Here is a 22,263-nt window from a genome sequence, read left to right as displayed (position 1 = left end):
GCCCTTAAGATGCGGGCGGGCCGTCACGCAATTGTAGCCTCGCATCACACGGTTCTGCGCGAATCCCCCACACTGTTTGGCTGCAATGAGATTTCCTCTCTGTCCCAAACTTGGGTCGATCACGACATCATCCCACTGGGTGACGAATCACTTCATCACTACATGAGATCGACATGTGTTGTTCGCAAACTATCTTTGCTACGCCATTTGCATGTTGTATGAGCAATCGGGCAAGATGTATATAAATCTTCTCGGGCGCGACCTCGAACTATCAGACACCACACCTCGGTGATTTTTATATATTATCACGCACATCTTGACATTTCACCATGGCGCAAGCAACGGTACCAGCCACGGACCCCAGTGTCTATAGCGCCTACCAGGACAAATGGTCCCCACTTCCTACCACATCTGAAGACTGGATTAATAGAGCACGGGAAGTGGCCGCCGTACTGTCCCAAGATGCCGCGCAGAGAGACCAGGAAAACAAGTCGCCGCGAGCTGAAGTAGCTTTACTGAAGCATTCGGGGTTGCTAAAGCTACTAGGTCCTAGGAAGTATGGAGGAGGCGAGCAGCCCTGGGATGTAGCCTACAAAGCCATCCGTGAAGTGGCCAAGGCGGACGGGTGAGCAGTATCTCTTTGTATTCTCTCGTACAGAATGACTAACAAGTCTCAGTTCTATTGGCATGCTACTCGGCTACCATCTCCTTTGGTCCACCACTGCCAATGTGGTCGGCACTGCCGAACAAGCCGAGCGCACCCATGAGTTGATCATTTCCAACAACTACTTTGTGGGCGGAGCCGTCAATCCCCGCGACAGTGACCTCAAGATCACCTCAGATGGGGATCAGCTCGTCTTCAACGGCGCTAAGTTCTTCAACACCGGTGGCGTCGTCTCCGACCTCACCGTGCTCGAAGGTGTGTTAGAGGGTACAGATCAACACATCTTCGCCCTGGTGGAAACCAGACAGCCCGGGATTCAATTCGCCCACAACTGGCATAACATTGGTCTACGACTGACCGAATCCGGCGGTGTCAAAATTGACAACGTCCGCACTCCCTGGACCGAGGCCCTGGGCTGGGATGCTTCCACTAAGCAACCGCGCCAGGACGTCCTCGGTGTGCCCTTTGCCAGCTTGTTACTACCCACGTATGATCACCCCAGAGTAGTCATTCGATGTTAGATACTGATCCTGAAACAGCATCCAACTCGTCTTCAGCAACTTCTACCTCGGCATCGCCATCGGCGCCCTCGAATTCGCCGCCAAGTACACTACGTCCAATACTCGCCCCTGGCCCTTCGGCGGTGACAACAAGGACTCCGCCACTGACGAATTTTACATCCTCGAGCGGTACGGAAATTTCTTCGCTCACCTGCGCGCCACGGAGGCGCTGGCTGATCGAGCGGGCGAGAAGCTGGCCGCTCTGTATGCGCGATACACTTCGAACCGTCCGACGCTGACGGCGGAGGAGCGCGGGGAAGTGGCTGAATGGATTGCGAGCGTCAAGGTAGTCACCACGGATGTAGGGTTGCGGGTCACAAATGGGGTTTTCGAGGTCACAGGGGCGAGGGCCACGTCGTTGAAAGTCGGGCTGGACCGGTTCTGGCGCGATATCCGCACCCACACGCTGCATGATCCGGTCGCGTATAAGAATCGGGAGCTGGGGAGGTATGTTTTGTTGCAGGAGCTGCCGACGCCGACGTGGTATACTTGAGTAGGGTGTTGTGTTCTGTCGGAAGGCCATGTTGGTTTCTCTCAGATGTTTCGCTTGTTCGGTGCCTCTAGCGTATACTTGCACTTGTGATGGACAATATTTCTTTCAAATCCATTTCCAGCTTGCACTATAAGCTTACGGGAATGTGGATGAACCGCATGCAATATACTGAGGAGCTATACTATGCTTTCTTCACGCTGGAAACCTGCTGATATGCCTCAACCCCCTTCAGCACAACAAGTATTCAAAAACCCCCAAGTTGTATCTGACTGAACATTGACAAGTAATGCTTCTTTAAAAAATGCTACCTCTCACGAGTTCATCCGATTTGAACCAGGAAAATCACTCACCTGTGCTTGAGGTACTATTATTCGTGTGCTTAGCAATGCATCATCTCGACCGAGTCGTGGTGTGAGCTGTGCTTCATGTACTCGGCTACCATATCGAAGTTGCTGGGGCGTAGCCTGTTTGTGTTGTGGGTCTGTCTGTGTGAAAGAGAGCTTCACTGGCAGGGACGAGCTTGAAAGGCTACATATACGCAGCGAACCTGGAGGGGGAATTAGGGCTTGGCGCCTTCAAAGTTGGAGCCTCCAAGATAGCGGGGCGAGAGGATTTGGAAGCCGTTGTATGAGTTATAGCAATAGATAACTAATGAGGCTTTATGCTACGTCAACCAGGCTATCTCAACTCATTCATCCCTGACTTCGCAGTAACTCAGCCAAAATCTCATTCCCCGAGTCCTCGGCCCAATCCAGGGGCGATTTCCCCTCGTAATCCGGAAGAGTGGGATCTGCGTCCGCCGCAAGCAACAGCTTAAGGACATCCCCAAATCCATTCTCCGCCGCCCAAGACAGCGGGGTTCGACCCTCGGCATCCTGGGAGTTGCGGTCGACCCCCTCCGTGGCCAGCAGCAGCTCCACCATGTCTGTCCAGCCACCCTGAGCCGCTTTTACCAATGGAGTCTGCCCAAAAGCATCCTTCACATCGGGGCTAGCACCAGCAGCCAGAAGCAGCTGCGCGATGGCCACATGGCCATCTTCCGCCGCCATTGTCAGCGCGGTCCGTCCGTCATCGTCGGTTGCATCAACATCCCCCGGGCCCCCCGCCCGAAGCAGGAGATCCACCACCGCTTCATGCCCGTTGCGCACGGCTTGGAACAAGGGGAGGTTACCCGCCTCATCCCTCGGATGAGGGTTGGCCTGGTGATGCGACAGCAGCTCCTCCAGCAGCGCCGTCTGGCCATGTCTCGCCAGCCACATCAACGGGGTCCAACCACGATCATCTCGCAAGTCCGGCCGAATCCCAGGGGTGGCCAACAACAGCCGCACCACCGCCTCATGCTTTGCGGACTTTTCCCCGGTCTCTGCCGCCGACGACGACGCCGCCGCGCGATGCAGCGAGGTGGCGCCCCACGCGTCTCGCGCGTTGACGTCGACCCGCTGCGTCGCCAGGAGCACACGGACCACCTCCTCGTTGCCTGCGGCCGCCGCATACATGAGTGGCGTCACTTTGGAGTTCGGAATCAGTTGCACGTCCGGGTCGACGCCGTCCACCGCCAGCAGCATCTGTACGATCGTGGGAGAGCCGTACTGCGCGGCCAGCACCAGGGAGCGGTGGGCGATGAACAGCATCTGCGTTCTCGAGAGCCCCGAGCGGCTATAGATTTCCAACAACTTCTGCACGGTCTGCTCGCGCCCCGTTTGGACCGCCCAGCATAACGCGATCCCGCCGCAGTGGTGCCCGTCGTAGCGGTAGAGATAAGGGCTGACGACTTGGTAGACGCGGGCGCAGGTCTGCGCGAAAGCGTTGAGGTCGGCGAGGGAGTCGAGCTTGAGTGCGATGCATTGCAAGATCTCGCTTGGCAAGTCAATCAGCAACATTTTGGTTCAGTTATCATGTGGGTTGAAGGGAAAGAAGAAAGGGTGGAAAACTTGCTGTGGGGACGATAAGCAAGCACAGTTGTTAATTACCAGCTAGTAAACACGAGGTACTCTGTAGGTCAGCGGAGTCGGCGTAACCTCGGCTTAATATATACACTATCGTATACACTATGCTTCTTATATGCACCGAATGCGTGGCAAGTGGGGATCCCTTCATCAAATCATCATCCAAACAACCACGGCTAAGAGGAAGCTTAAGCTAATTAAGCTAAACCAGCCTCAGCCTCAAGGTGCAAGTGGATCTCCATGCTATCTTCTGAGATTGTTTTCGTTTAGGCACCAGCATCTCAATTGAGTTCTGATTCGTCGTCTCGGCAAATGCTCGATATGGCCGATGGAGCACCAAGTCTGCTGATGTGTATTCCAGTCTACTACGGCGGAAGACTAGTCCGCTCGAATGGATACAGAACTGGGGGAGTATGGTGAAGAGTCTCATTCAGGAGAGTCATATCAATGAACCAAGGAAGAGAAAAAAAAAACCTCATATTTGGCCCCCAAATCTTTGAAGACCAAAGATCCACTGTGGCATCGAATCCAGGGAGAGAGATAGTAGACAAGGGGTATAGTAGTACGTCCACGCTGCATCGCCTGCTGGAAGTTCTACATATAAATACTGCTCACCCAACGTTCTTTGCTCCATAGTAATAGCATCAGTCTCAGCCAGAGCATTCGACCGAGAATACTATCACTCCCTCTTTAATTAACCCTGTCCATCTAATCAAAATCTTCGTGAACCTCCTGAGTGGCCATGCAAACTCAACTTTGGAAGGCCTTGTTGGTTGGGGCCGCCGCCGTGCACGGAGCGGTGGCGCAGAACGTCACCATCTATGGGGCAGGGGAGCTTTCAGAGACTGTCACCGAGACATTCCTGGACTGTCTGACTAGTCTGGAGCCCGCCTACCGCGTGTATGTGGACTCCGGGGTCACGGTCGTCCTCCCCCCGGGAAGCAACCAAACCATCGTGCTGGACGGAGCTGATATTGGGCTCTACGACTGCCTGACGATCTCCGAGGTGATGACCCAAATGCAAGTCGCCGTCGAAGACACAGTCGAGGCCGACGAGAACCAGGAGAACAGCATCCTCGCAAGCACGGTGACCTACGCCTGGCTCCTGGCGCAAGGCGCGCAGGGTCAAACCCCCATCGGGACAAGCCTGCCTGCGAGCGGCGACAATAGCACCACCACCACCACTACCATTGACGAGCGGTCGATGAGCGAAGATGAGGGAAGCGAGGATAGCCGGCTCGCAAAGCGCACCCACTACCACTACTACGCCTACCTGTCCGACTACTCGACCTGCACCAGCTCGTCGCTGGAGACCCGATATGGGAGCACCTGCTACAACCACAACCAGCCCTACTATGGGGTGCGCTTCGAGAACGCCTTTGCCGAGAAAATCCTGACCATGATCATCTGGCCCCACCACCGCTGTGAGAATGGCAATGTGCGCTCCTTCACCGTCGCGCCCAGCTCGATTAGTGCCTGCCAGGCGCGCACGACCTACTCCTATTATGGTCATTATGTCAGCTGCAAATGCACTTGATGTCAGAGAGAGAGAGAGAGAGAGTTGGAGATCTCATGCCGGATTGTATGAAAAGTGAGCGGGATTGCACCACTGGATCTCACCCAACTTGGAGTATAGAGCTTGCTTGTTTTTTTTTAATTGCCCTTAATCCTGAACACTTGTCCATCTAATTGCGTTGTTGTGCGTGGTCTTCTTGTCCTATTTGTAAGGCAGAAGATAGTAGGTGAGAGTATCGGATAGTCGAATCTTAGAGTCATTTTGTCTAATACATAATTACATATAGCATCATCTCTGATATCCCGACAGGGTGTTCTTCCCGAGCCAAATCTCCAAGCATAATGAACAAGGTCAAAGCAATTCAGGAGGAGTGGTTCCCCCCTCTCCTCCTCCCCCTTCTTGGTTGCAGTGCTCTCACAGCTCTCTTGACAAAGTGGAAGTCCAGCTACAACATGAATTACTTGCAAGACACCGTAGGGATGGCTCGTCATCACTCATAAGCATGTACTGTCTAGCACATTAAGCTTTCTATAGCACTGGCTATGTTGATTTACGATTTGCCTGTCTTCTGAAGTTGAATTGTACAAACTCCGCTGGGTTCGCGTTCTTTTCAATAGTGGCCCCGTGCGGATCAAAATAGTCGACCACCTTGGAGGAACTGTCGCCTGTCTCGTCGAAGTAAACTGTCCGACCTCCTGGGGCGAGGAGCAGGATGTGATCGAAGATATCGAACAAAAGAACAAGGCACTGCTCTTCTCATACGAACCCGACATCCTTTGGAGCCATGACGGGCAGCCTCCGCGGGACTCACTCAACAAACGGGATGAAGTCGATTCACTCATCATGCCTGTAGAACAGTCATGTCGGCACTGATAGCACTCTAGGCATTTGAGTCTGCCAAATTAAAAATGATTTCGCCCAAGGGGATGAAAATTAGTGACGATTGTGCAAAAGACCGGTTCACCTCCTCATCGTCGACGGTTCACGTGACGACGGCCGGGTTCGACAGGCTTTTAGAGTCTCCAAATTTCCTTTTCCGGCCGCACTTGAAGAATATCCATTGCATCAAACCACACAACCCGGATAAACAAGGCAAACAAGGCAAACCAGGCAAAGATCGAAAGGGTTATTATCGGGCTATCAACTTGCCTCATTTCATACTTCTAGAGCACTCAATCATACACAATTGCGCCAATGAACTTCCCTTGTTTTCAACGAGCATGCGACTGACTCCAATCTATGTGCGCGGCCGTCGTAAAAGGCATACCGATGACGAGGATGCTCCCAAGCCCATCGCGAGCGGACCGCGAGGCGGCCGGCCGTTACTTTCACCACAGGCCAAGCTCACTTCCTCGCAGATTCGGAGCCACAAGCGCGCGCGACTGCTGACTGCTAACTCGACCAAGTCGCGCAAGAAGAAGAAGAAGCAATCGCGACTGGAATCTCTTCCAAATGAACTCATCGAGCATATTTTCCTGTACTCGTTGAATGTGAACTTTGCGCGTGCGTCACCTGTCCTGGCTGCGGCTGTTTCTACGGAGCGCATCTATCGTACTCTGATTCTGCTAGCATTTTGGGACGACAGCGCGGAAGCGTCTGTGTCTTGCAACCGGGAATCCAAGGATGCAATTGCCAAGATCCTTCGTCCGTTGCATTACACGCCACTCAGTCCTGCGCAGCGAAAAGATCTGCAGACGGCTATCCTTCACTGTAGATGGTGTACTGTGCAGCGTATACTAGACCAGCTTCCGAAGCTGATGAAACTGGTCATTCGACGACAGTGGTTCGGTGCAGGAATCAGCATGACCGATGATCATGAAGGAACACTAAAGCGCGTCCTCAAGCAGAAAGACCATGCAAGAGTGTTTGAAGGGTTCGAGGCCAGCACAACCTCTGACACGTCAACGCCCACACCCACGAACAACTACACCCTTACCATCAAACCTCTCGTGTCTGTTACCATCACCAACCACTCCAACGGCCAGGAAACCACTCATCCCTTTCTCAGCCCGCTGGTTATTCCTGACAAATATCTTCGGGGCAGCGCAGCCAGCAACTCTGCATCGTCTTCTCCGGCTAGCAGCTCCGTCGCCTCAGAAGACGGCTTCTCGCAAGCCTTGATTACCTACCTGGAAGTGAACCGACTTGCACTAGGATGCAGCATCGATACCCTTCCCCTGACCCCTCTGCAACACCCGCTCGCCCTCTCTCGCCCCGCTTTGCAGCAAGGCATCCATACCGCCCTCATTGCAAACAACCTTCCCGCACTCCTCACCCTCCTCAAACTAGACGAATACTACTTCCGTGTCACCGAACAACAGCACATTACAGCGCAAGATCAGGATCCGGACCAGAGTCCGGTTCTTCCCTATACGCTCCCAGCCAAACACTTCCGCACTGCAATGCACTTTGCCCCACGCAGTCCGGAATTCTTCCAAGCACTGGTGCGAGCGAGCGCTGAGTCTGTCCCCGCCGACGACGCCGACATCACCTATTGGGCGATGCACCTCCAAGACCCCTTCGGCCAATGGCTGTTGAGGTTGATGGAGCTGATGCCCGAGCAGACGGCGGCGGCGAAGCTCAATCCGGTCCAGAACTCGGTGTTCTGGATGGGGCGGGCGAATGCGGATAGGAGGGAGCTGGCGAGCCTGTATTTGCGGGATGTCCTGGGAGGAGTGGAGAGGCTGGACAGTTGGATGGGCGAGGTGCATCTCCAGCTCTCACCGCCATCATCTTCCTGATGTATTCTGTCGGCAGTTGTGCCATGCGGGGAAGCGGTGAGTATGCAATGACGGAATGGCTTCAAGCTGTGCTTCGAGTTCCATCCATCGCGCACTCCAGACACCTGAATCGAGGGCATTTGCTCCAACTACTCCACTCAATGCCCCGACTGGCCAATTCCACCATCCTCAAAGCCTACCGGCAGAGTCCCCTCCTTCCGCTCCTCCTCCGCGAATGCCGCACGCTCGACTCCGCCCGCAACGAACTACGCTGGCTGCGCCAACACGCCATTGACATCGCGCAGGAGCGCAGAGAGCGCGACTATGAAGCACACGTAGCACAGCATTATGCCTCCCACTCGGAGCCCCGACCATCACCCGACGACCCCGCCCCGACTCCCAGTTCCCCGCATCGAACCCGACGCATAGCCCGCGCCCGACCAACAGGCTGGCGCCGCACCCTCCGCACCCTCTGCCACGCCCGCTCGCGCGGCACCCCGCTGCAATACCTTCTCGGCGACCAACCCTTCGGCGATCTCACCATCCTCTGCAGAAAAGGCGTGCTCATCCCCCGCAACGATACCGAGTCCTTCACCTACGCCGCTGCCGAACAGATCCTGACCCGGTTTCCCCCTCCATCCCCGTCCAACGCAGTGGATAAAAGCCCCATCGCAACCGCCACACCCACAACCCCCACCCCAGCCCACCCCAACAACGGGCCCCTCCGCATCCTCGACCTCTGCACTGGCACCGGCTGCATCGCCCTCCTCCTCCACGACCTCCTCGCCCCCTCCTACCCATCCCTCAAGATCCTCGGCGTCGACATCAACCCGCTCGCCATCCAGCTCTCCCGGCGCAACCTCCACCACAACACCGCCTTGGGGTGGCTGTCTACGCGCGCGCCAGCGGAACTCGAATTCCGACTTGGTGATGTCCTCTCCACCCCGTCCTCCTTCTCCGGCAGTGCTCACAACATCGCCGCACTCGAGACCATACTCCCCCAGATACCCGAGTTCCTCGACCCTACTCCCTTGCAGGGCGACAGCGGGGTGAAAGTCGACATCATCATCTCGAACCCGCCGTACATCTCGCGGGAGGCGTTCGTGGACGGGACGACGGAGCGGAGTGTGCGGGTTTTCGAGCCGGTGGGGGCGTTGGTTCCGCCTGAGTTGGCGGACTCCGAGGTGGTGGCGGTGGGGTGTCGGGGCGAGGATGTGTTTTATGCGCGTATCGCCGGGATGGCTGGGAGGGTTGGGGCGCGGATGGTTCTATTTGAGTGTGGGGATTATGGGCAGGGGGAGCGAGTTATGGAGTTGTTTCGACAGGTGGAAGGACGGTGGGAGGTGAGGATCTGGGAGGATGCGATGGGGACGGAGGGAGGGGAGGCTGGAAGGAGGGAGAGGGCTTGTTTGGTTGTTGCGAAGAGGGCTGAGGGTTGAGGGTTGAGGAGCCGAGTTTGTGCAGGATGTGAGATGTGAGATGTGCTTTAGATACCCAGGCACTGTTTCTCTCTGTCCAACACCTGTGAGCGATAAATGGTACGCCTAGACGGCCGCATCCACTGCCTTGGTTCTGACGGTCAATTACATATCCCAACTACATTTGCTACATCGCATATAACATGAATCTTCACCTCATTAGTTCAGACATATTATCTAATGAATGTATCCAAGTGACTCCTCGCTGCGAATGTACATGTACATCTAGACAACCATAATATATACACACACAAGTCAATTAGCGTACAGCCAAACCACAAGCCTAGACCCGACGCCTCCCTCTCTTGGTCCGTTTCACCTCCTCCGACTCGTTCACAACGATCGGCGCCTGCAGGAACCGCTGCATCAACAGCGCGGCCGCCACGCTGACATTCAGACTGTCCACGCGCGCCGGATCGCTCTCAATCCCCAGGCGCATGTCCAGACGGGCGCCAGGGATCCCTACCCTCGCGTCCGCAGCCGACAGCAGATGCCCGCTCAGACCCTCGCCCTCACTGCCCATCATGAGCACGCAGGGCGACTGGGCCGCAGCGGGCGCGTCCTCGCTCTTCCCATCCGTTCCGACGGCGGCAGCCTGGGCGGTGGGCCCGGGCGCAGCGGCGGCGAAAAACCGCCAGCCGTTCTCCTTGGACTTGGCGATGAACTCGCGCTCGTTGCGCACCAGCAGTAGCGGCATGTTCTCCGCGGCGCCGGCGGAGGCTTTGATGGTGACGGGGGTCAGGGGCGCCGAGTTGCGCGCCGCCAGCACCACGGCGTCGATGCCCAGGTAGTACGCCGAGCGGATGATGGCGCCCATGTTGCCGGGGTCCTGGATGCCATCAACCAGAAGCACGATGGGGTAGCGACTCGGGGTGGAGGGGGGATCGTCAGGGTGGGCGGACAGCCAGCGCGGGCGGTTGATCGGGACGAGGGTGTCGGTGCCGTTGACGGCGGCCTCTTCGCGCGACTGCACCCCGAGCTCAACCTGGAAGTTGGCCTCCTCCGGCGAGGCCACACGGTGGAAGTGCGTGACAGGCAGCTGCGGCAGCGGCGAGGCCTCCAGCACGACGCCGTTGTGGGGGCGGCCGCCGCTCATCTTGTCGAGGAGGCGGTCCCACTCGGCGAAGGCCATCTTGACGGGGACGTTGTTGAGCAGGGCGAGCTTGCGCAGCGCCACCTTGCTGTCGGACAGGCTCTCGCCCTCGGACTGGTAGATGTACAGCTTGTAAAGCTGGCGCCGCGTGCAGCGCAGCGCCGCCTCCACCGCCGAGGTGCCGAACACAAACTGCGACGCGGGCGTCGTGTAGGGAATCTCCGAGGGGGCGCGTACGTGGTTCTTGATGCGTTCGGGGACCTGCTCGGTGCTCGTGTGGGCGTACTGCCCTGTTTTGCGACGGGGGTTGCCTGACGTCGGTTTGCTGGGACGGTCGGTAGAAGCAGCAAAAGCCCTGCCTCGTCTGTCCTGGTTGGTATACCCCCTTCCTCCCCCTCTCCCCAACTGCTCCCGCCTCTCACCATCCTCCCCATCCCTCGCAACCCTCCTAAACTGCCCCGTCCGGATAAACTCCTCCTCATCATACCTCGCCCCCGCCAGGAAAGGCTTCTTCACATGCAACGTCGTCCTCGTATCCGCCTGCCGCTCAGCATCACCGCTCCGAAACGCCGGGAACCGACCTCCACCACCACCACCGCTACCCCCATCTTCCCTGTGTCGCGCATACCCCTCGTTCTTGATTCTCCAATCATCTCTTTCGCGACCCCGATCTTCTCTCCCGCCGCGACGCTGATGTCTTGATGCTGTTGCCCGCTGCTCGCCCTCCTCTCCTGCTTGTCGCGCCCCCCGACCATGCCTATTGCCCCTCCGATCGTCACTCATCTCCTTCTCTACCCGCTCAGATAGCGATCGCTCCGCGCGCCGGCCACCGTCGATCCCATCTTCTCTGTACGATGAGCGGCGGATGCCGCGGTTGATGGCGGAGGTGAGCGAGGCGTGGCGGATGCTCCTACCGGTCGTAGTGTGTGTAGGGTGTAGACGCAAAGACAAGGGTGTTCGGTGGGAGACTCGCAGGCCCTTGGAGAGGGATTGGGGGAGGAGTAGGGACATGGCAAGCAGGAGACTTTTGTTGAAAAGTCCTTGCAGAGGAAGGAAGGTTGGAGTTTGTAGTATTCCGTTGTGGCGGCTTGGGTGGTTAGTTTCGGTTCTGTGGTGAAAATATTCGTCTGACTTGGGGGAGTGGAGGTAGAATATGCCGCAAGGATGAGCGTTATTTGGAGTAGATCCCCCAGAGCAAGCAATGAGGGTCAATGGGACCGAATGAGTTGAGCTGGAGAAGTCAACTGCTCCGGGAGATTTCATATGATTTCCTGCTCGGGTGGAGAAAATATAGCCGGATGATTGTTGTTCCGTGATTGGATCGATTGCTTATCGATAAGCACGGCTTATCGGAGTTGGATAAGAAGTACAAATGTGCGTACAACAACTACATATCATGATTTGGCATTATATCAAAGTCAAGCCACAGGATTCCTGCCCGGACATGCTTTTCTTGTTACACCCCAAAGAATCAGGATTGAAGGGGCTCGCCCATTCCTCCAAAAGTAACGCTTTTCACCACCAGGAACTCCTCGATACCATACTTGCTGCCCTCGCGGCCAAAGCCACTCTGCTTGACACCGCCGAATCTAGTGTATGTTAGTTAGTGCATTCATACACCGGAAAAGAAAAGATACTCACGGAGAAGCAACATCACTGATGAGACCTGTGTTGACACCGACCATACCCACTTCCAAAGCCTCGGCCACTCGGAAGATCCGCTTCACATTGCCACTGAAGAAGTATCCCGCAAGTCCGACCTCGGCCTGGTTCGCCAGGTCGACAACCTCTTTCTCCGTCTCGAAGGGGAACAGGCCCGCCACGGGACCGAATGTCTCCTCCGAGGCGAGCAGCATCTCCTTGTTCATCTCGCTGAGCACGGTGGGGTCGTAGAAGTTGGGCCCCAGGTGCGACGCCTTCTGCCCGCCGGCCAGAATCTTAGCGCCCTTGGATACCGCATCGCGCACGTGCTCATCCACCTTCTGCACGGCGCGGTCATGAATGACCGGGCCGTGGGTAATGCCCTCCTCGAAGCCGGCCCCGAGCTTGAAGCCCTTGACCTTCTCTGCAAAGCGCTTGGCGAACTCATCGTACACCCCACGCTGCACGTAGATCCGGTTGGCACAGACGCATGTCTGGCCCGAGCTGCGGAACTTCGAGGCGATTGCGCCGGCAACCGCGGCGTCGAGGTCCTCCACATCATCGAACACAATGAACGGCGCATTGCCTCCGAGCTCCCACGACACCTTCTTGATCGTGGAGGATGCCTGCTTCATGAGCAGCTTGCCGACATTGGTGGAGCCGGTGAAGGAGACCTTGCGGACCTCCGGGTGGGTGGTGATCACCTCACCCACCTCAGGGGTATTTTTCGAGGCAGTGACGATGTTCACCACACCCTTGGGGATGCCCGCCCGGTGCGCCAGCTCCGCGAGAGCGTTGGCCGTGAACGGCGTCTCCCCGGGGGTCTTGGCGACCACGGTGCACCCGGCAGCCAGGGCGGGGCCGATCTTGCGCGTGATCATCGCAGCAGGGAAATTCCACGGAGTGATGAAGCCGCAGACCCCGACGGGCTGCTTGAGGGTGATGACCCGGTTCCCCGCGATCGAGGCCGGGATCGTGTCGCCGTAGATACGGGGTGCCTCCTCGCTGAACCACTCGAAAAACCCGGCCGCGTAGTTGACCTCGCCCTTGGCGTCGGCGAAGGGCTTGCCATTCTCCCACGTAATCAACGTCGCCAGATCGTCCGCATTATCCACCATCAGTTGATACCAGCGACGCAGCATGCGAGCGCGCTCGCGGGCGAGGGTCGACCGGAAAGCCGGGAACGCTTCCTTGGCCGCCAGAATGGCCTTTTCGGTATCTGCGGTGGAGAACTCGGGGCATGTTCCGATGAGCAAGCCGGAGGCGGGGTCTGTGAGAAGCGCGCGAGTGGAACGCATTAGCTTTTCCCTACACCTCAGATGATGGTTGCGGCGGAATGTGACTGACCATGCACCTCGAATGTTTCCCCAGACTCGGCGCCAACCCACTCTCCATTTACATAGGCCTTCTCAATGAAGAGAGACTTGTCTTTCAACTGGTTGCCCACGAAACAATCAGCATGTCATCCAAAGTCGCCTCCTGGCTAAATACGCAACCGAAACACTAACCGGAGGTACGGTGTGACCCATGTTGCTATACAGTCGCTTGGCGTAGACCGGCGGAGGCACACGGAAGGGATAACGAGGCCGCGATGATTTCAACAACTGTCGGGAGACTGGACGGATGAATCTCTCCATTATATGTGTCTCGTTTTGTGACTCAGAACTGCACACTCAAGTATCAAACTCCCGTCAACGGAAAGCTCGTGCAAGTAGTTCAACCCTTCTTTCTATCTGCTATGATCAAGTGCGGGGATAGAAACCTCGGTGTAGCTGCGGTGAGGGGAAGTGAAGAAATTGGAGGGTATAGGAGCAAGACGAAGACAATGGACTTTTAGAAACTAAGCAAGCTGGGGGCTCCGGGGGGTCGGCCAGCTATTTATTGCCAGTGGAAATAGCAGTGATCTGAAAGTTACCCTGGAGTTACCGTTCGTTTCCCCGATTGGGGGGGGGGGGGGGGGAAAAGAGAAAGTGGAGGGAGGGGGAAGCTCCCCGTCACGTGGGGCGACGTCATCGCCATCGCGCTGGGGGATTTCCATCAGAAGGCGATTCAACTAACCCACTCTACGTCCATTCTCTTTTGATGCAGACTCAATCTTTGTTAGACCATCTGGATATCCTTCATGGCCAGTAGACAAGGCGATGATCTGAGTGATGCCTATACTTCTGCATAGTTTGGGATACTTCACAATACGATAAATTACACCTTGGTACGGACAAAACGTTATCAGGGCGGGCGATTCCCCGGCTTCCAGCTGGGTCTCGGCGATGCTGACCAATCGGTGTGGTTCTCTGAATAGCTCCGGGTTCTGCAGCCAATCACTACATGCGGCAGCCGAGCTATAAGTACAGGCCATCGATCTGGCATCGCAGCCTCAGGTCCATGGAACTTTCCTTCCTCAAGCTGAGAGGAATGGATATGACCCGCTCCATCCATGGTTGTCAACCACAATTCCAACCTATCTCAGCTTGGAAACCGGAAATCCAGCAACTATGAAATCTGACATATCTACCTTATCCTTTAAGAATTCAAGAATAAGTCAGCCTTACCAGGTATAGACGGTCGCCATGTGACAGTATACTTAGAAAAGTTGGGTAGAAATAATAAGGACATCAGGTTTCATTCATCTAAGAGGGATATGGTTCTTCGCAGACACGTGGGAAATGGAAAAGAGAGAAAAAAGACACAACTATCAACAGACACCGACTGAACTACTCGTCCTTGGCCCAGGGCAGACTGAACGTGCCCGCCCAGTCCTCAACCTCCTGGCGCAGCTGGACGATCTCGGAGATCTCCTCACCCTCGCCTACGTAATCCAAGAAAGCCTTCACCGTGTTCGGGTTCTTAACTCCCTTGGCCGTCGCGCTCTCCTTCGCGGCCTTGTCCAGCTTCTGCGTGATCACCACCGCCCGGTCCACGATGTCAGCCACCCGACGGAAGTCCTCCGGCTGGAAGCCCCGCGTCGTCATTGCCGGCGTACCCAGACGCAGACCACCGGGCTTCAAGGCCGATCGGTCTCCGGGCACCGTATTCTTGTTGCTGGCGACGCCGCAAAGCTCTAATACCCGCTCCACGCGCGCGCCATCCACTCCCCGGTTCTTCAGGTCCACCAGGACCAGGTGGTTGTCAGTGCCGCCGGACACGATGTTGTAGCCGAGGCCACCGCTGCTGAGGGGCGAACCCAAGCGCTCCGACAGAGCCTGTGCGTTAGCCAGCACAGTCTGCTGGTAGGTCTTGAACTCGGGCGACTGCGCCTGCTTCAGCGCCACAGCCAAGGCGGTGATGGTGTGGTTGTGGGGCCCGCCCTGGTGGCCGGGGAAGACGGAGGCATTGATTGGATTCTCCAGGTCGTACAGCTCCTGGTTTCCCTTCTTGTCCGTCCGGCGGACACCTTTGCGGAAGAAGATCATCGCGCCGCGAGGACCACGCAGGGACTTGTGGGTAGTCGTCGTCACGATATCAGAGTGGTTGAACGGCGAGGGAATGACGCCGGCGGCAACCAGGCCGGAGATGTGGGCCATGTCGCTGAGCAGGTACGCCCCAGTCGCGTCGGCGATCTCGCGCATACGGGAGTAGTCAATCAAGCGACTGTAGGCCGAGGTACCCGCAATGATCATCTTGGGGCGGTACAGGAGAGCCTGCTTCTCAAGGCTGTCATAGTCGATGAGGCCCGTCGACTCATCCAACCGATAAGGCAAGGTCTCAAAATACTTCGAAATGAAAGAAATCTTCTTGGTCGGAGTCTGGTAGCCGTGGGACAAGTGACCGCCGTGGGGCAGGTCCAGACCCATCAAGCGGTCGTGCGTGTTGAGGACGGCGGAGATGGCGTATAGGTTGGCAGGAGAGCCGGACAGCGCTACGATTGCGTTAATGAATGCCCTATCAGAAAAAATATGGTTACTCACGCTGAACATTCACACCCCACTCTTCCGGGTTGAGACCAAAGGTCTCCAGCGCGCGCTGCTGGCAGAGGCGCTCAGACTGATCAATGAATTCATTGCCTCCGTAGTAACGAGCTCCGGGGTACCCCTCGGAGTATTTGTCTGTTAAGAGTCAACCTCCGATCTCAGGAATTGGTTTTCTCAATGGTGGGACTGACTCTGCATAACACTGCCCAAGGCATCGAGGACGGCTTGGGAGGTGAAGTTCTCGGAGGGGATGAGGTTGATGAAATGTTGTTGGCGTTTTTTCTCCTGCAATATTCACAGTTCATCAATGCGTGTCCCCAATGCACTCGTAATGGCCAAACATACCTTCTGGAGGATCTGGTAGATGGCGGGGTCGGAATCTTCGAGATGGGCGGAGAGCAACTACTCGAGCGATTAGCACGGGTGGTATGACATCAGATACCGCCGGACGGTGGACGAGATGCCGCGGGGTGGAACAGAACGCACACTTTGCTGAACTTCGGGGCTAGAGGAGGAGACCGAGCGAGATTGAGCAATGGTAGTCGAAGGGAAAGAGGCCACCGCTGCACGCATGGGACGAGGAAGCGCGAAGGCCGGCTTCGCAGTGCGCGGGAGTAGGCGCGAAGCCTGTCGTCCGCAACGACCCAACATGATGTGCGTGGCGAAGTGTATCGGAGGGGGGTTGGAGAAGGGTCAAGGGTCGCACTAGATGTACGAGACAAGAGTAAATTGATCAATCAATCACTGGACACTTGGGAGAGAAAACGAAAGGTACTTTCCCCGGGAATTATATGGACGGGGAAGACAAACGAGGAGGAGCAGCGAGGGACGAAGGCGACACTCCGAGTCCAAGGGCAACTTGCGCTTCCTATCAGCATCTCCGTTGCCCGCGGGAAGCTGTATCCACTAGTCCCAAACCAGACTAGCATCCCCGGGCGGTACGTGCATCCGGATAAACTGAGATGCCGCTTGCCGAGGGGAATATTTTTTCTTTTCTTTCGTCGTGCTGATTTTCGACTCTTCTGCTTTTCTTTTCCTTCTTCATCACACAACTAAATCCAAGATGAAGAAAGGCGTTTAGCTTGGCAGTTCTCGTGGACGGTCGACTTCGGTTGACCATCCCGGGCGATGCTGACCTGTCCCCGCCTCTAACCATCCTTTTGGGACAAGGAACCATCCGATTGGAATTGGGAGGTGTGTGTCTATCAATATCGACCGAGATTCTTCGTTGGGGACCAGCGAAGCCATTATGTCTGGCTTGTTGCCCCGAGGGATTTCTTTACCTTAGCCTTAGCAGCTGGAGACAATATTACCAATGAAGCACAATCTTGCTCGCGAGTTACTCTGGAATTTGTTATTGTAGTGTCTGGTAGATAGGCTCCATCGACGTAGTACAAGACCTGGGTCACTCGTGCCCAACTAGAAGGTTTGTTCATTCTTTTAAGACCGGCTATTCAAAGGATACCTTAAGCACAATTCTCCATGGCATCAAGCCCATTGCTGGTGTCGGTTCACCGCAAACAAGGAAGACGAAGAAATTAGGCCTTACTCAAATACCGATAGAGGTAGCCATGGAGCACAGTTCACTATTAGCCATTCAACTAGCAAAAAGCAATCTAGTACCGCGCGAATCCCGAAGCGATTCCTATATACAAGACAACGACAGAACAGGAAATACTACACCCGCTGCACTCTAACCTCCATAAACCATCCAGGCCACAGCAGCCACCCAAATGCTCACAAACACAACCGTCACTATCGAAGCACCAGCTCGATCCCCCGCTGTGATCTCAGACAGTTCGTTGGGCGGGTTTTTCGGCGCGGTGCCTGCGTTGGGATCACTCTTGCTGGTGCCGCCAGTATCCGACGTCAATGGCGCCTGACTCTTTTTCTGGCTCTTGTGGATGATCATGTTAGATGAGAAGACGCTCAGCGCGCTCATATCGGATTCTAGCGATGTCTCTCCATCCCAGGTATCCTGGTGCCAGCGTCGGCCGCATTGCGTTCCCGACTGGCCGCCAGAGCATTGCTTTGCGGCCGCCAGGGCCGATTGCTGAATCTTAGGCAGAATCTGGCCCGCCGTGTAAGGTGCAATGGTGGTTGTGAATGTCAACCAGGACGACAGAAACCCCTTGAAGCAGTCTTGGTTCCGATCGCACATCATATTCGGTTCGCACGAGATTTCGGACATGATGTTTCCGCCGAACTCTTGCGGAAAGAACTTTTGCAAGGCAGTGCCGAGCAAGCCGTCGAGCGCTGTCTTCCACTTGTCTGCACCATTGGTCTGAGCCTCGTTAGCTTGCCGTATCCTTTCACGGAGACTATCTGGGCACGGCACAATCATACCAGGTTATACATATACGCAACTCCGCTGATATACGTTCCATAGTTATACGTCCACTGGAGATCTCCATGGTCCTTGCAGTTCGTTTGCGTGGTGGTCGTATCAGCAATAGACCACTCATCTTGTCTCAAGAGCGGGGTGGTTGCCATCCAGTCGTAGATTTTCTCCGCCCAGTTGCTATATGTCTCGTTGTTGGTGTAGCGCCCCAGGCGCGCCGCCAGCTGAAAGAGACCGCCGTTGGAGATGGCATTCTTGGTGGTGTAACCCGCCTGGTAGGGCCACAGCTGCCAGCGCAACCCACCCTGACAACTAGTGGTATCCCAGCGGGGCACTTGGGTGTTAAAGACACCCTGGGCGAGCGACAGCCACGAGGGCTGTCCATCCTCCTCTGGGTAATTCAACTCGGCCGCCGTCATAGCGGCCAGACCCCAAAATACCTGGTCGTCGTTTCCAAGGTAGTTACTGTAGTTGGCGGGGAAGTAGTCGTTCTGGCCCTTTTGCCAGAGCATGCCTTCAGTGGTGACTGCATTGTACGAGGTATCGCCGGTCCAGAACCAATACTGGATCAAGGTCATGAACATGGCTCCTCCTTCCCACCAGGTATCCTCGAGCTTCCCGGGAATCTGGCCGGAGAGATTTCCGTGGTAGTAGCTCATCATGTTGTAGGCTGCCGTCGCGGCCGCATTCTTGATAGATTCTGTAAGCGCACCAGGTCAGCATTGGGGCTATAGAGGGTAGGTAAAGTACACCAGGGATGTGCGCTTACGCTCATCATTGATATCTAATTGTAAGGCTGTCACTGTTGCCCGGTTGACGGCAAGGACGGCCAGCACTGCCGTCCACCAGCGATGGGACAAAGTCATCCCTTGTGAATTGTATAAGATGTGGCCTTTAGCGAGGACTCAAGCGGCCGCAGCCGAAAGCGGAATGGAGTGGCTGAGCACAGAGATGAGGAATGGAGGGGATGACTCGAAATATGTATGGGGTTCATGAATAGAGCGCAAGAGTCAGATTGAAGAGTAGCACAAGGGTTGAGGATGGAAAGGAAGAGAGAAAAGGAGAAGAAGTAAGAGGCTAGGGAGGGTAGGTAGTAGAGTAATAGTGGTAGAGACATGACGGCATTAGGCTATTTGGCTGCCAGGTAGTGTTACCTTGATGTTCTTTCGTGATGGTAGGGTAAAAATAGGATCATTGATAGTTACTTTGTCTTCCTACTACTACAACCTCAGACCAAGTAAACTAAATTAAACTAAACCAAGTCCGGTTGCGGGGGAGCGAGAGGGAAAAAAGGGTCCAGTGGATCTCCCGCACCAGCACTCAGGCACCCACCCACCTCTTCCTTCTACTAGTCAGACACTCATGATACTCAATATGGCCTCCAATTCTACGTTTCAATGGTCGGAAAAAGATCTTCCTTCCCACATGACTTTTCTCTGATGGAACTTGCGCTTCTATTGACGTGGTGATAACCGGAGCTGTCCAAGCGGCTGCACTTTATATATCCTCCGACCGTACTACTGAGTGAGTACCTGATGCAGCTGCAACATCCCTGCAACCTGTAGTGCCTGGGGTGGGTTTAGTGAAACATGAAATATACTAATTAGTAGGTTATCTACCATGGCTTCCGAGAGAGCTTTTTCCTACTATGTGGCGTTATCACGCAGCAATCGCACAGTCGTGACAACAGATACAATGAATGGATTCAGCCAAGCTCTGCTAAGTTTTACGGATTCGTTCTCCAGCATGGATACAGTACGTGCGTCATGGCCACCAGGAATTTCAGGGACAAAGTAAGCCCTGTCCATGAAACAGTCATTATTGCGCTCCGGTTCAGAAGCTCGATTTTGACCGGTTCATTACTAAAATCTTGAGAGTTTATTTATTACGCTTTTGATACCGCCCCTGGAATCATATTCACATAAGACCCTCCTTAGACCCGGTCACGTCTACGGGGTGCCGCCCGGATGATGTTGTCGACACGTAGAAGAAGCTGCACAAGAGGAGCATGTTAGCGTGAACCATAGACAATCTAAGTCAGAAAAAGAGTCACTCTTACCTCTGCGGCTTCAGATGCGGAAGAAACAACCGCCTTCTTCAATTTGTAGGCCTCTACAACACCCAGCTCGCGCATATCGGCAATGCCGCCTCCAGGCGTGAGCAGGTCCAATCCAGAGCTGGTCATACCGTTGTTGATGGCCTGGCGCAAGCGAGTCACGAGATCGCTAGAGTCCAAGCCAGCGTTGTCGGCCAGAGTGGTGGGCAGCTGCTTCAAGGCAATGGCGAAGGAGTCGACGGCCAGCTGCTTCTTGCCCGTTGTGTTCTGAGCGGCCTGCTCCACTGCCTTGGCCATAACCATCTCGGCACATCCACCTCCAAGAGTCACACGGGGGTCCTTGACCGTCTGGGAGAGAACAGCCAAAGCATCGTGAAGAGAGCGTTCGGCTTCGTCGAGAAGCTGCTCCGTGGCACCACGGAGCACAATGGTGCATGCCTGACCGGCAGCCACGCCCGAGAACTTGATCAGGGTATCCTCGCCGATAATGACCTCCTCAATAACATCGCAGTGACCCAACTTGACCTGGTCGGGGTGGTCAAACGTCGAGGCAATCTCACCACCGGTAACCAGGGCCAAGCGCTCGACGCCGTCAAAGTCGGCATGCTCGATGGACATGATACCGGCTTCCGTGAACAATTGCTCAGGCCAGTTGTAGATAAGCTGACGGTTGACAAAGCAGTTGATGCCGTGGGCCTTAATCCGCTCAACCTTGGCCTTCATCTTCTCACGCTCGGCCTTCTCCAGCTCGGCCAGCTTGCCCGTCGACTCGACCTTCACCCGAGCACCAAAGATCTTGACCTTGTCCGTGTCCATAGCAGTGTTGGCGACCAGGATCTTGGCGTTCTCCAAGCGCTTGGGCTGGTTCACACCAATCTTCTTATCGAGGATGAAACCCTCATCGAGATAGGAATCGCTGAGCTTGCCACCGGCCTTCTTGATGATCTGAATGTGGCTGAGGTCGGTCGAACCGCGGAGTCGGAGAACAGCATCGCAGGCGAGGGTAGCGAAGTGTTCGCGGTCTTGGGCCAAAACCTTGGAGCTGAGAGTTGTGCGAGCGATGGAGTGCAGATCCTTGCGGAAGAGCTCCTTGTCCGTGCTACGATCGACGGCAGCCTTCTCCAGAGCCTCCAAAGCAGCCTTGCTGGCTATCCGGTAACCTTCGATGATAGTCTGAGGGTGGATCTTGCGGTTGACCAGCTTCTCGGCTTCCCGCAGCAGCTCCGCCGCCAACACTGTCACGGAGGTTGTGCCGTCACCAACTTCGTCATCCTGAACTTTCGAGATGTTGACCAGAACCTTGGCTGCTGCGTTGTCGAGGGCAATCGACTTCAGAATTGTGGCACCGTCGTTCGTGACCAAGATATCGCCGGTCGACCTGAAGGCGATACTATGATTAGCATGCTGCCCGCGCTCGACAACCCCGCCATTCCTTTCTCTCAATCATTTCACATACGCTGACTGGAGGATCTTGTCCATTCCCTTGGGACCCAGAGTACTCTTCACAAGGTCACCAACGGCGATAGCACCGACGAAGGCAGACAGACGAGCATTTTCTCCTTTCTCCTCGATCACATCGTCGGCGAAGATCTGCGTGGGATTGGCGAAGGACGCCTAAGCATGGGTTAGAACTATCCGTGGAATAAGTACAGACGCTAGCAAAGAAACCCACCATGATGACTGTAGATAGTAGAAAAGATGGCTACCGTCGGGGGAGAAAGGCTGGCAGCTCAGGGGGTTGCTTAACCTAGACGGTGAGGACGCAGAGAACGGCCAACTGCCGCCATTGCGGGACAAACCAGAAAAGTTCGTGATACTGCCCCGGTTGACCGCCCGCCCCGACTGTC

General features: G+C 55.6%; 9 protein-coding genes across 9 annotated transcripts; 4 read left to right on the top strand and 5 right to left on the bottom strand.

The window, feature by feature from the left end:
- The first annotated feature begins 187 nt into the window (after positions 1–187).
- BP01DRAFT_173353 (thermophilic desulfurizing enzyme family protein) lies at positions 188–2,063 on the top strand. The gene is made up of 3 exons (XM_025570790.1): positions 188–625; positions 678–1,151; positions 1,204–2,063. Exons 1-3 carry the CDS (start codon positions 330–332, stop codon positions 1,715–1,717), a joined length of 1,284 nt encoding a protein of 427 aa, XP_025427306.1. The 5' UTR covers positions 188–329; the 3' UTR covers positions 1,718–2,063.
- A 2,342-nt stretch (positions 2,064–4,405) lies between these two features.
- Positions 4,406–5,200, top strand: BP01DRAFT_349535 (uncharacterized protein; the record flags this gene model as incomplete). Its single annotated transcript, XM_025573757.1, has 1 exon — positions 4,406–5,200. The coding sequence occupies one exon, from the start codon at positions 4,406–4,408 to the stop codon at positions 5,198–5,200; it is 795 nt and encodes a 264-aa protein (XP_025427305.1).
- Positions 5,201–6,399: 1,199 nt separating this feature from the next.
- On the top strand, positions 6,400–7,920 carry BP01DRAFT_349532 (uncharacterized protein; the record flags this gene model as incomplete). The annotated part of the gene is made up of 1 exon (XM_025573756.1): positions 6,400–7,920. One exon carries the CDS (start codon positions 6,400–6,402, stop codon positions 7,918–7,920), a length of 1,521 nt encoding a protein of 506 aa, XP_025427304.1.
- A 103-nt stretch (positions 7,921–8,023) lies between these two features.
- On the top strand, positions 8,024–9,338 carry BP01DRAFT_395241 (S-adenosyl-L-methionine-dependent methyltransferase; the record flags this gene model as incomplete). The annotated part of the gene is made up of 1 exon (XM_025578385.1): positions 8,024–9,338. The coding sequence occupies exon 1, from the start codon at positions 8,061–8,063 to the stop codon at positions 9,336–9,338; it is 1,278 nt and encodes a 425-aa protein (XP_025427303.1). The 5' UTR covers positions 8,024–8,060.
- A 232-nt stretch (positions 9,339–9,570) lies between these two features.
- On the bottom strand, positions 9,571–11,706 carry BP01DRAFT_418853 (TrmH family RNA methyltransferase). Its single transcript, XM_025579361.1, has 5 exons — positions 11,420–11,706; positions 11,324–11,380; positions 11,099–11,227; positions 10,893–10,957; positions 9,571–10,781 (listed from the first exon to the last, which is right to left on the bottom strand). The coding sequence occupies exons 1-5, from the start codon at positions 11,479–11,481 to the stop codon at positions 9,661–9,663; spliced, it is 1,434 nt and encodes a 477-aa protein (XP_025427302.1). The 5' UTR covers positions 11,482–11,706; the 3' UTR covers positions 9,571–9,660.
- Positions 11,707–11,884: 178 nt separating this feature from the next.
- BP01DRAFT_360584 (NAD-dependent succinate-semialdehyde dehydrogenase) lies at positions 11,885–14,032 on the bottom strand. Its single transcript, XM_025575948.1, has 4 exons — positions 13,620–14,032; positions 13,459–13,546; positions 12,112–13,381; positions 11,885–12,059 (listed from the first exon to the last, which is right to left on the bottom strand). Exons 1-4 carry the CDS (start codon positions 13,638–13,640, stop codon positions 11,942–11,944), a joined length of 1,497 nt encoding a protein of 498 aa, XP_025427301.1. The 5' UTR covers positions 13,641–14,032; the 3' UTR covers positions 11,885–11,941.
- A 688-nt stretch (positions 14,033–14,720) lies between these two features.
- BP01DRAFT_360581 (serine hydroxymethyltransferase) lies at positions 14,721–16,845 on the bottom strand. The gene is made up of 5 exons (XM_025575947.1): positions 16,506–16,845; positions 16,365–16,421; positions 16,211–16,304; positions 16,017–16,154; positions 14,721–15,967 (listed from the first exon to the last, which is right to left on the bottom strand). The coding sequence occupies exons 1-5, from the start codon at positions 16,668–16,670 to the stop codon at positions 14,823–14,825; spliced, it is 1,599 nt and encodes a 532-aa protein (XP_025427300.1). The 5' UTR covers positions 16,671–16,845; the 3' UTR covers positions 14,721–14,822.
- Positions 16,846–17,610: 765 nt separating this feature from the next.
- BP01DRAFT_328109 (glycoside hydrolase family 76 protein) lies at positions 17,611–19,531 on the bottom strand. Its single transcript, XM_025572933.1, has 3 exons — positions 19,130–19,531; positions 18,366–19,060; positions 17,611–18,303 (listed from the first exon to the last, which is right to left on the bottom strand). Exons 1-3 carry the CDS (start codon positions 19,224–19,226, stop codon positions 17,713–17,715), a joined length of 1,383 nt encoding a protein of 460 aa, XP_025427299.1. The 5' UTR covers positions 19,227–19,531; the 3' UTR covers positions 17,611–17,712.
- Positions 19,532–20,181: 650 nt separating this feature from the next.
- Positions 20,182–22,174, bottom strand: BP01DRAFT_360578 (chaperonin-containing T-complex subunit CCT2). The gene is made up of 4 exons (XM_025575946.1): positions 22,089–22,174; positions 21,873–22,030; positions 20,420–21,794; positions 20,182–20,353 (listed from the first exon to the last, which is right to left on the bottom strand). The coding sequence occupies exons 1-4, from the start codon at positions 22,089–22,091 to the stop codon at positions 20,294–20,296; spliced, it is 1,596 nt and encodes a 531-aa protein (XP_025427298.1). The 5' UTR covers positions 22,092–22,174; the 3' UTR covers positions 20,182–20,293.
- Positions 22,175–22,263: the final 89 nt, after the last annotated feature.

This window comes from Aspergillus saccharolyticus (assembly GCF_003184585.1).
Source record: "Aspergillus saccharolyticus JOP 1030-1 unplaced genomic scaffold BP01scaffold_49, whole genome shotgun sequence".
In the NCBI taxonomy this organism is placed as follows: Eukaryota; Fungi; Ascomycota; class Eurotiomycetes; order Eurotiales; family Aspergillaceae; genus Aspergillus; species Aspergillus saccharolyticus.
Note: the sequence above shows the minus strand (reverse complement) of the source record. Positions and strands in the feature narration are given on the sequence as shown.

Bases quoted from the DNA above. Each gene is read 5' to 3' on its own strand.
- BP01DRAFT_173353 (XM_025570790.1), top strand. From the start codon at position 330: ATGGCGCAAGCAACGGTACCAGCCACGGACCCCAGTGTCTATAGCGCC. The intron at 626-677 runs GTGAGCAGTATC...AACAAGTCTCAG, and splicing joins GAAGTGGCCAAGGCGGACGG to TTCTATTGGCATGCTACTCG. The intron at 1,152-1,203 runs GTATGATCACCC...ATCCTGAAACAG, and splicing joins GCCAGCTTGTTACTACCCAC to CATCCAACTCGTCTTCAGCA.
- BP01DRAFT_418853 (XM_025579361.1), bottom strand. From the start codon at position 11,481: ATGTCCCTACTCCTCCCCCAATCCCTCTCCAAGGGCCTGCGAGTCTCC. The intron at 11,381-11,419 runs GTCTTTGCGTCT...TACGACCGGTAG, and splicing joins GTCTCCCACCGAACACCCTT to GAGCATCCGCCACGCCTCGC. The intron at 11,228-11,323 runs GTACAGAGAAGA...GAGGGGCAATAG, and splicing joins CGCGGCATCCGCCGCTCATC to GCATGGTCGGGGGGCGCGAC.
- BP01DRAFT_360584 (XM_025575948.1), bottom strand. From the start codon at position 13,640: ATGGGTCACACCGTACCTCCG. The intron at 13,547-13,619 runs GTTAGTGTTTCG...GTGGGCAACCAG, and splicing joins TGGGTCACACCGTACCTCCG to TTGAAAGACAAGTCTCTCTT. The intron at 12,060-12,111 runs GTGAGTATCTTT...AACATACACTAG, and splicing joins ATCAGTGATGTTGCTTCTCC to ATTCGGCGGTGTCAAGCAGA.
- BP01DRAFT_360581 (XM_025575947.1), bottom strand. From the start codon at position 16,670: ATGTTGGGTCGTTGCGGACGACAGGCTTCGCGCCTACTCCCGCGCACT. The intron at 16,422-16,505 runs GTGCGTTCTGTT...TCGCTCGAGTAG, and splicing joins GCCCCGAAGTTCAGCAAAGT to TTGCTCTCCGCCCATCTCGA. The intron at 16,155-16,210 runs GTCAGTCCCACC...GACTCTTAACAG, and splicing joins CTTGGGCAGTGTTATGCAGA to ACAAATACTCCGAGGGGTAC.
- BP01DRAFT_328109 (XM_025572933.1), bottom strand. From the start codon at position 19,226: ATGACTTTGTCCCATCGCTGGTGGACGGCAGTGCTGGCCGTCCTTGCC. The intron at 19,061-19,129 runs GTAAGCGCACAT...GTGCGCTTACAG, and splicing joins ATTAGATATCAATGATGAGC to AATCTATCAAGAATGCGGCC. The intron at 18,304-18,365 runs GTATGATTGTGC...AACGAGGCTCAG, and splicing joins TTGCGTATATGTATAACCTG to ACCAATGGTGCAGACAAGTG.
- BP01DRAFT_360578 (XM_025575946.1), bottom strand. The intron at 21,795-21,872 runs GTATGTGAAATG...TATCGCCTTCAG, and splicing joins GACAAGATCCTCCAGTCAGC to GTCGACCGGCGATATCTTGG. The intron at 20,354-20,419 runs GTAAGAGTGACT...CCTCTTGTGCAG, and splicing joins CCGCATCTGAAGCCGCAGAG to CTTCTTCTACGTGTCGACAA.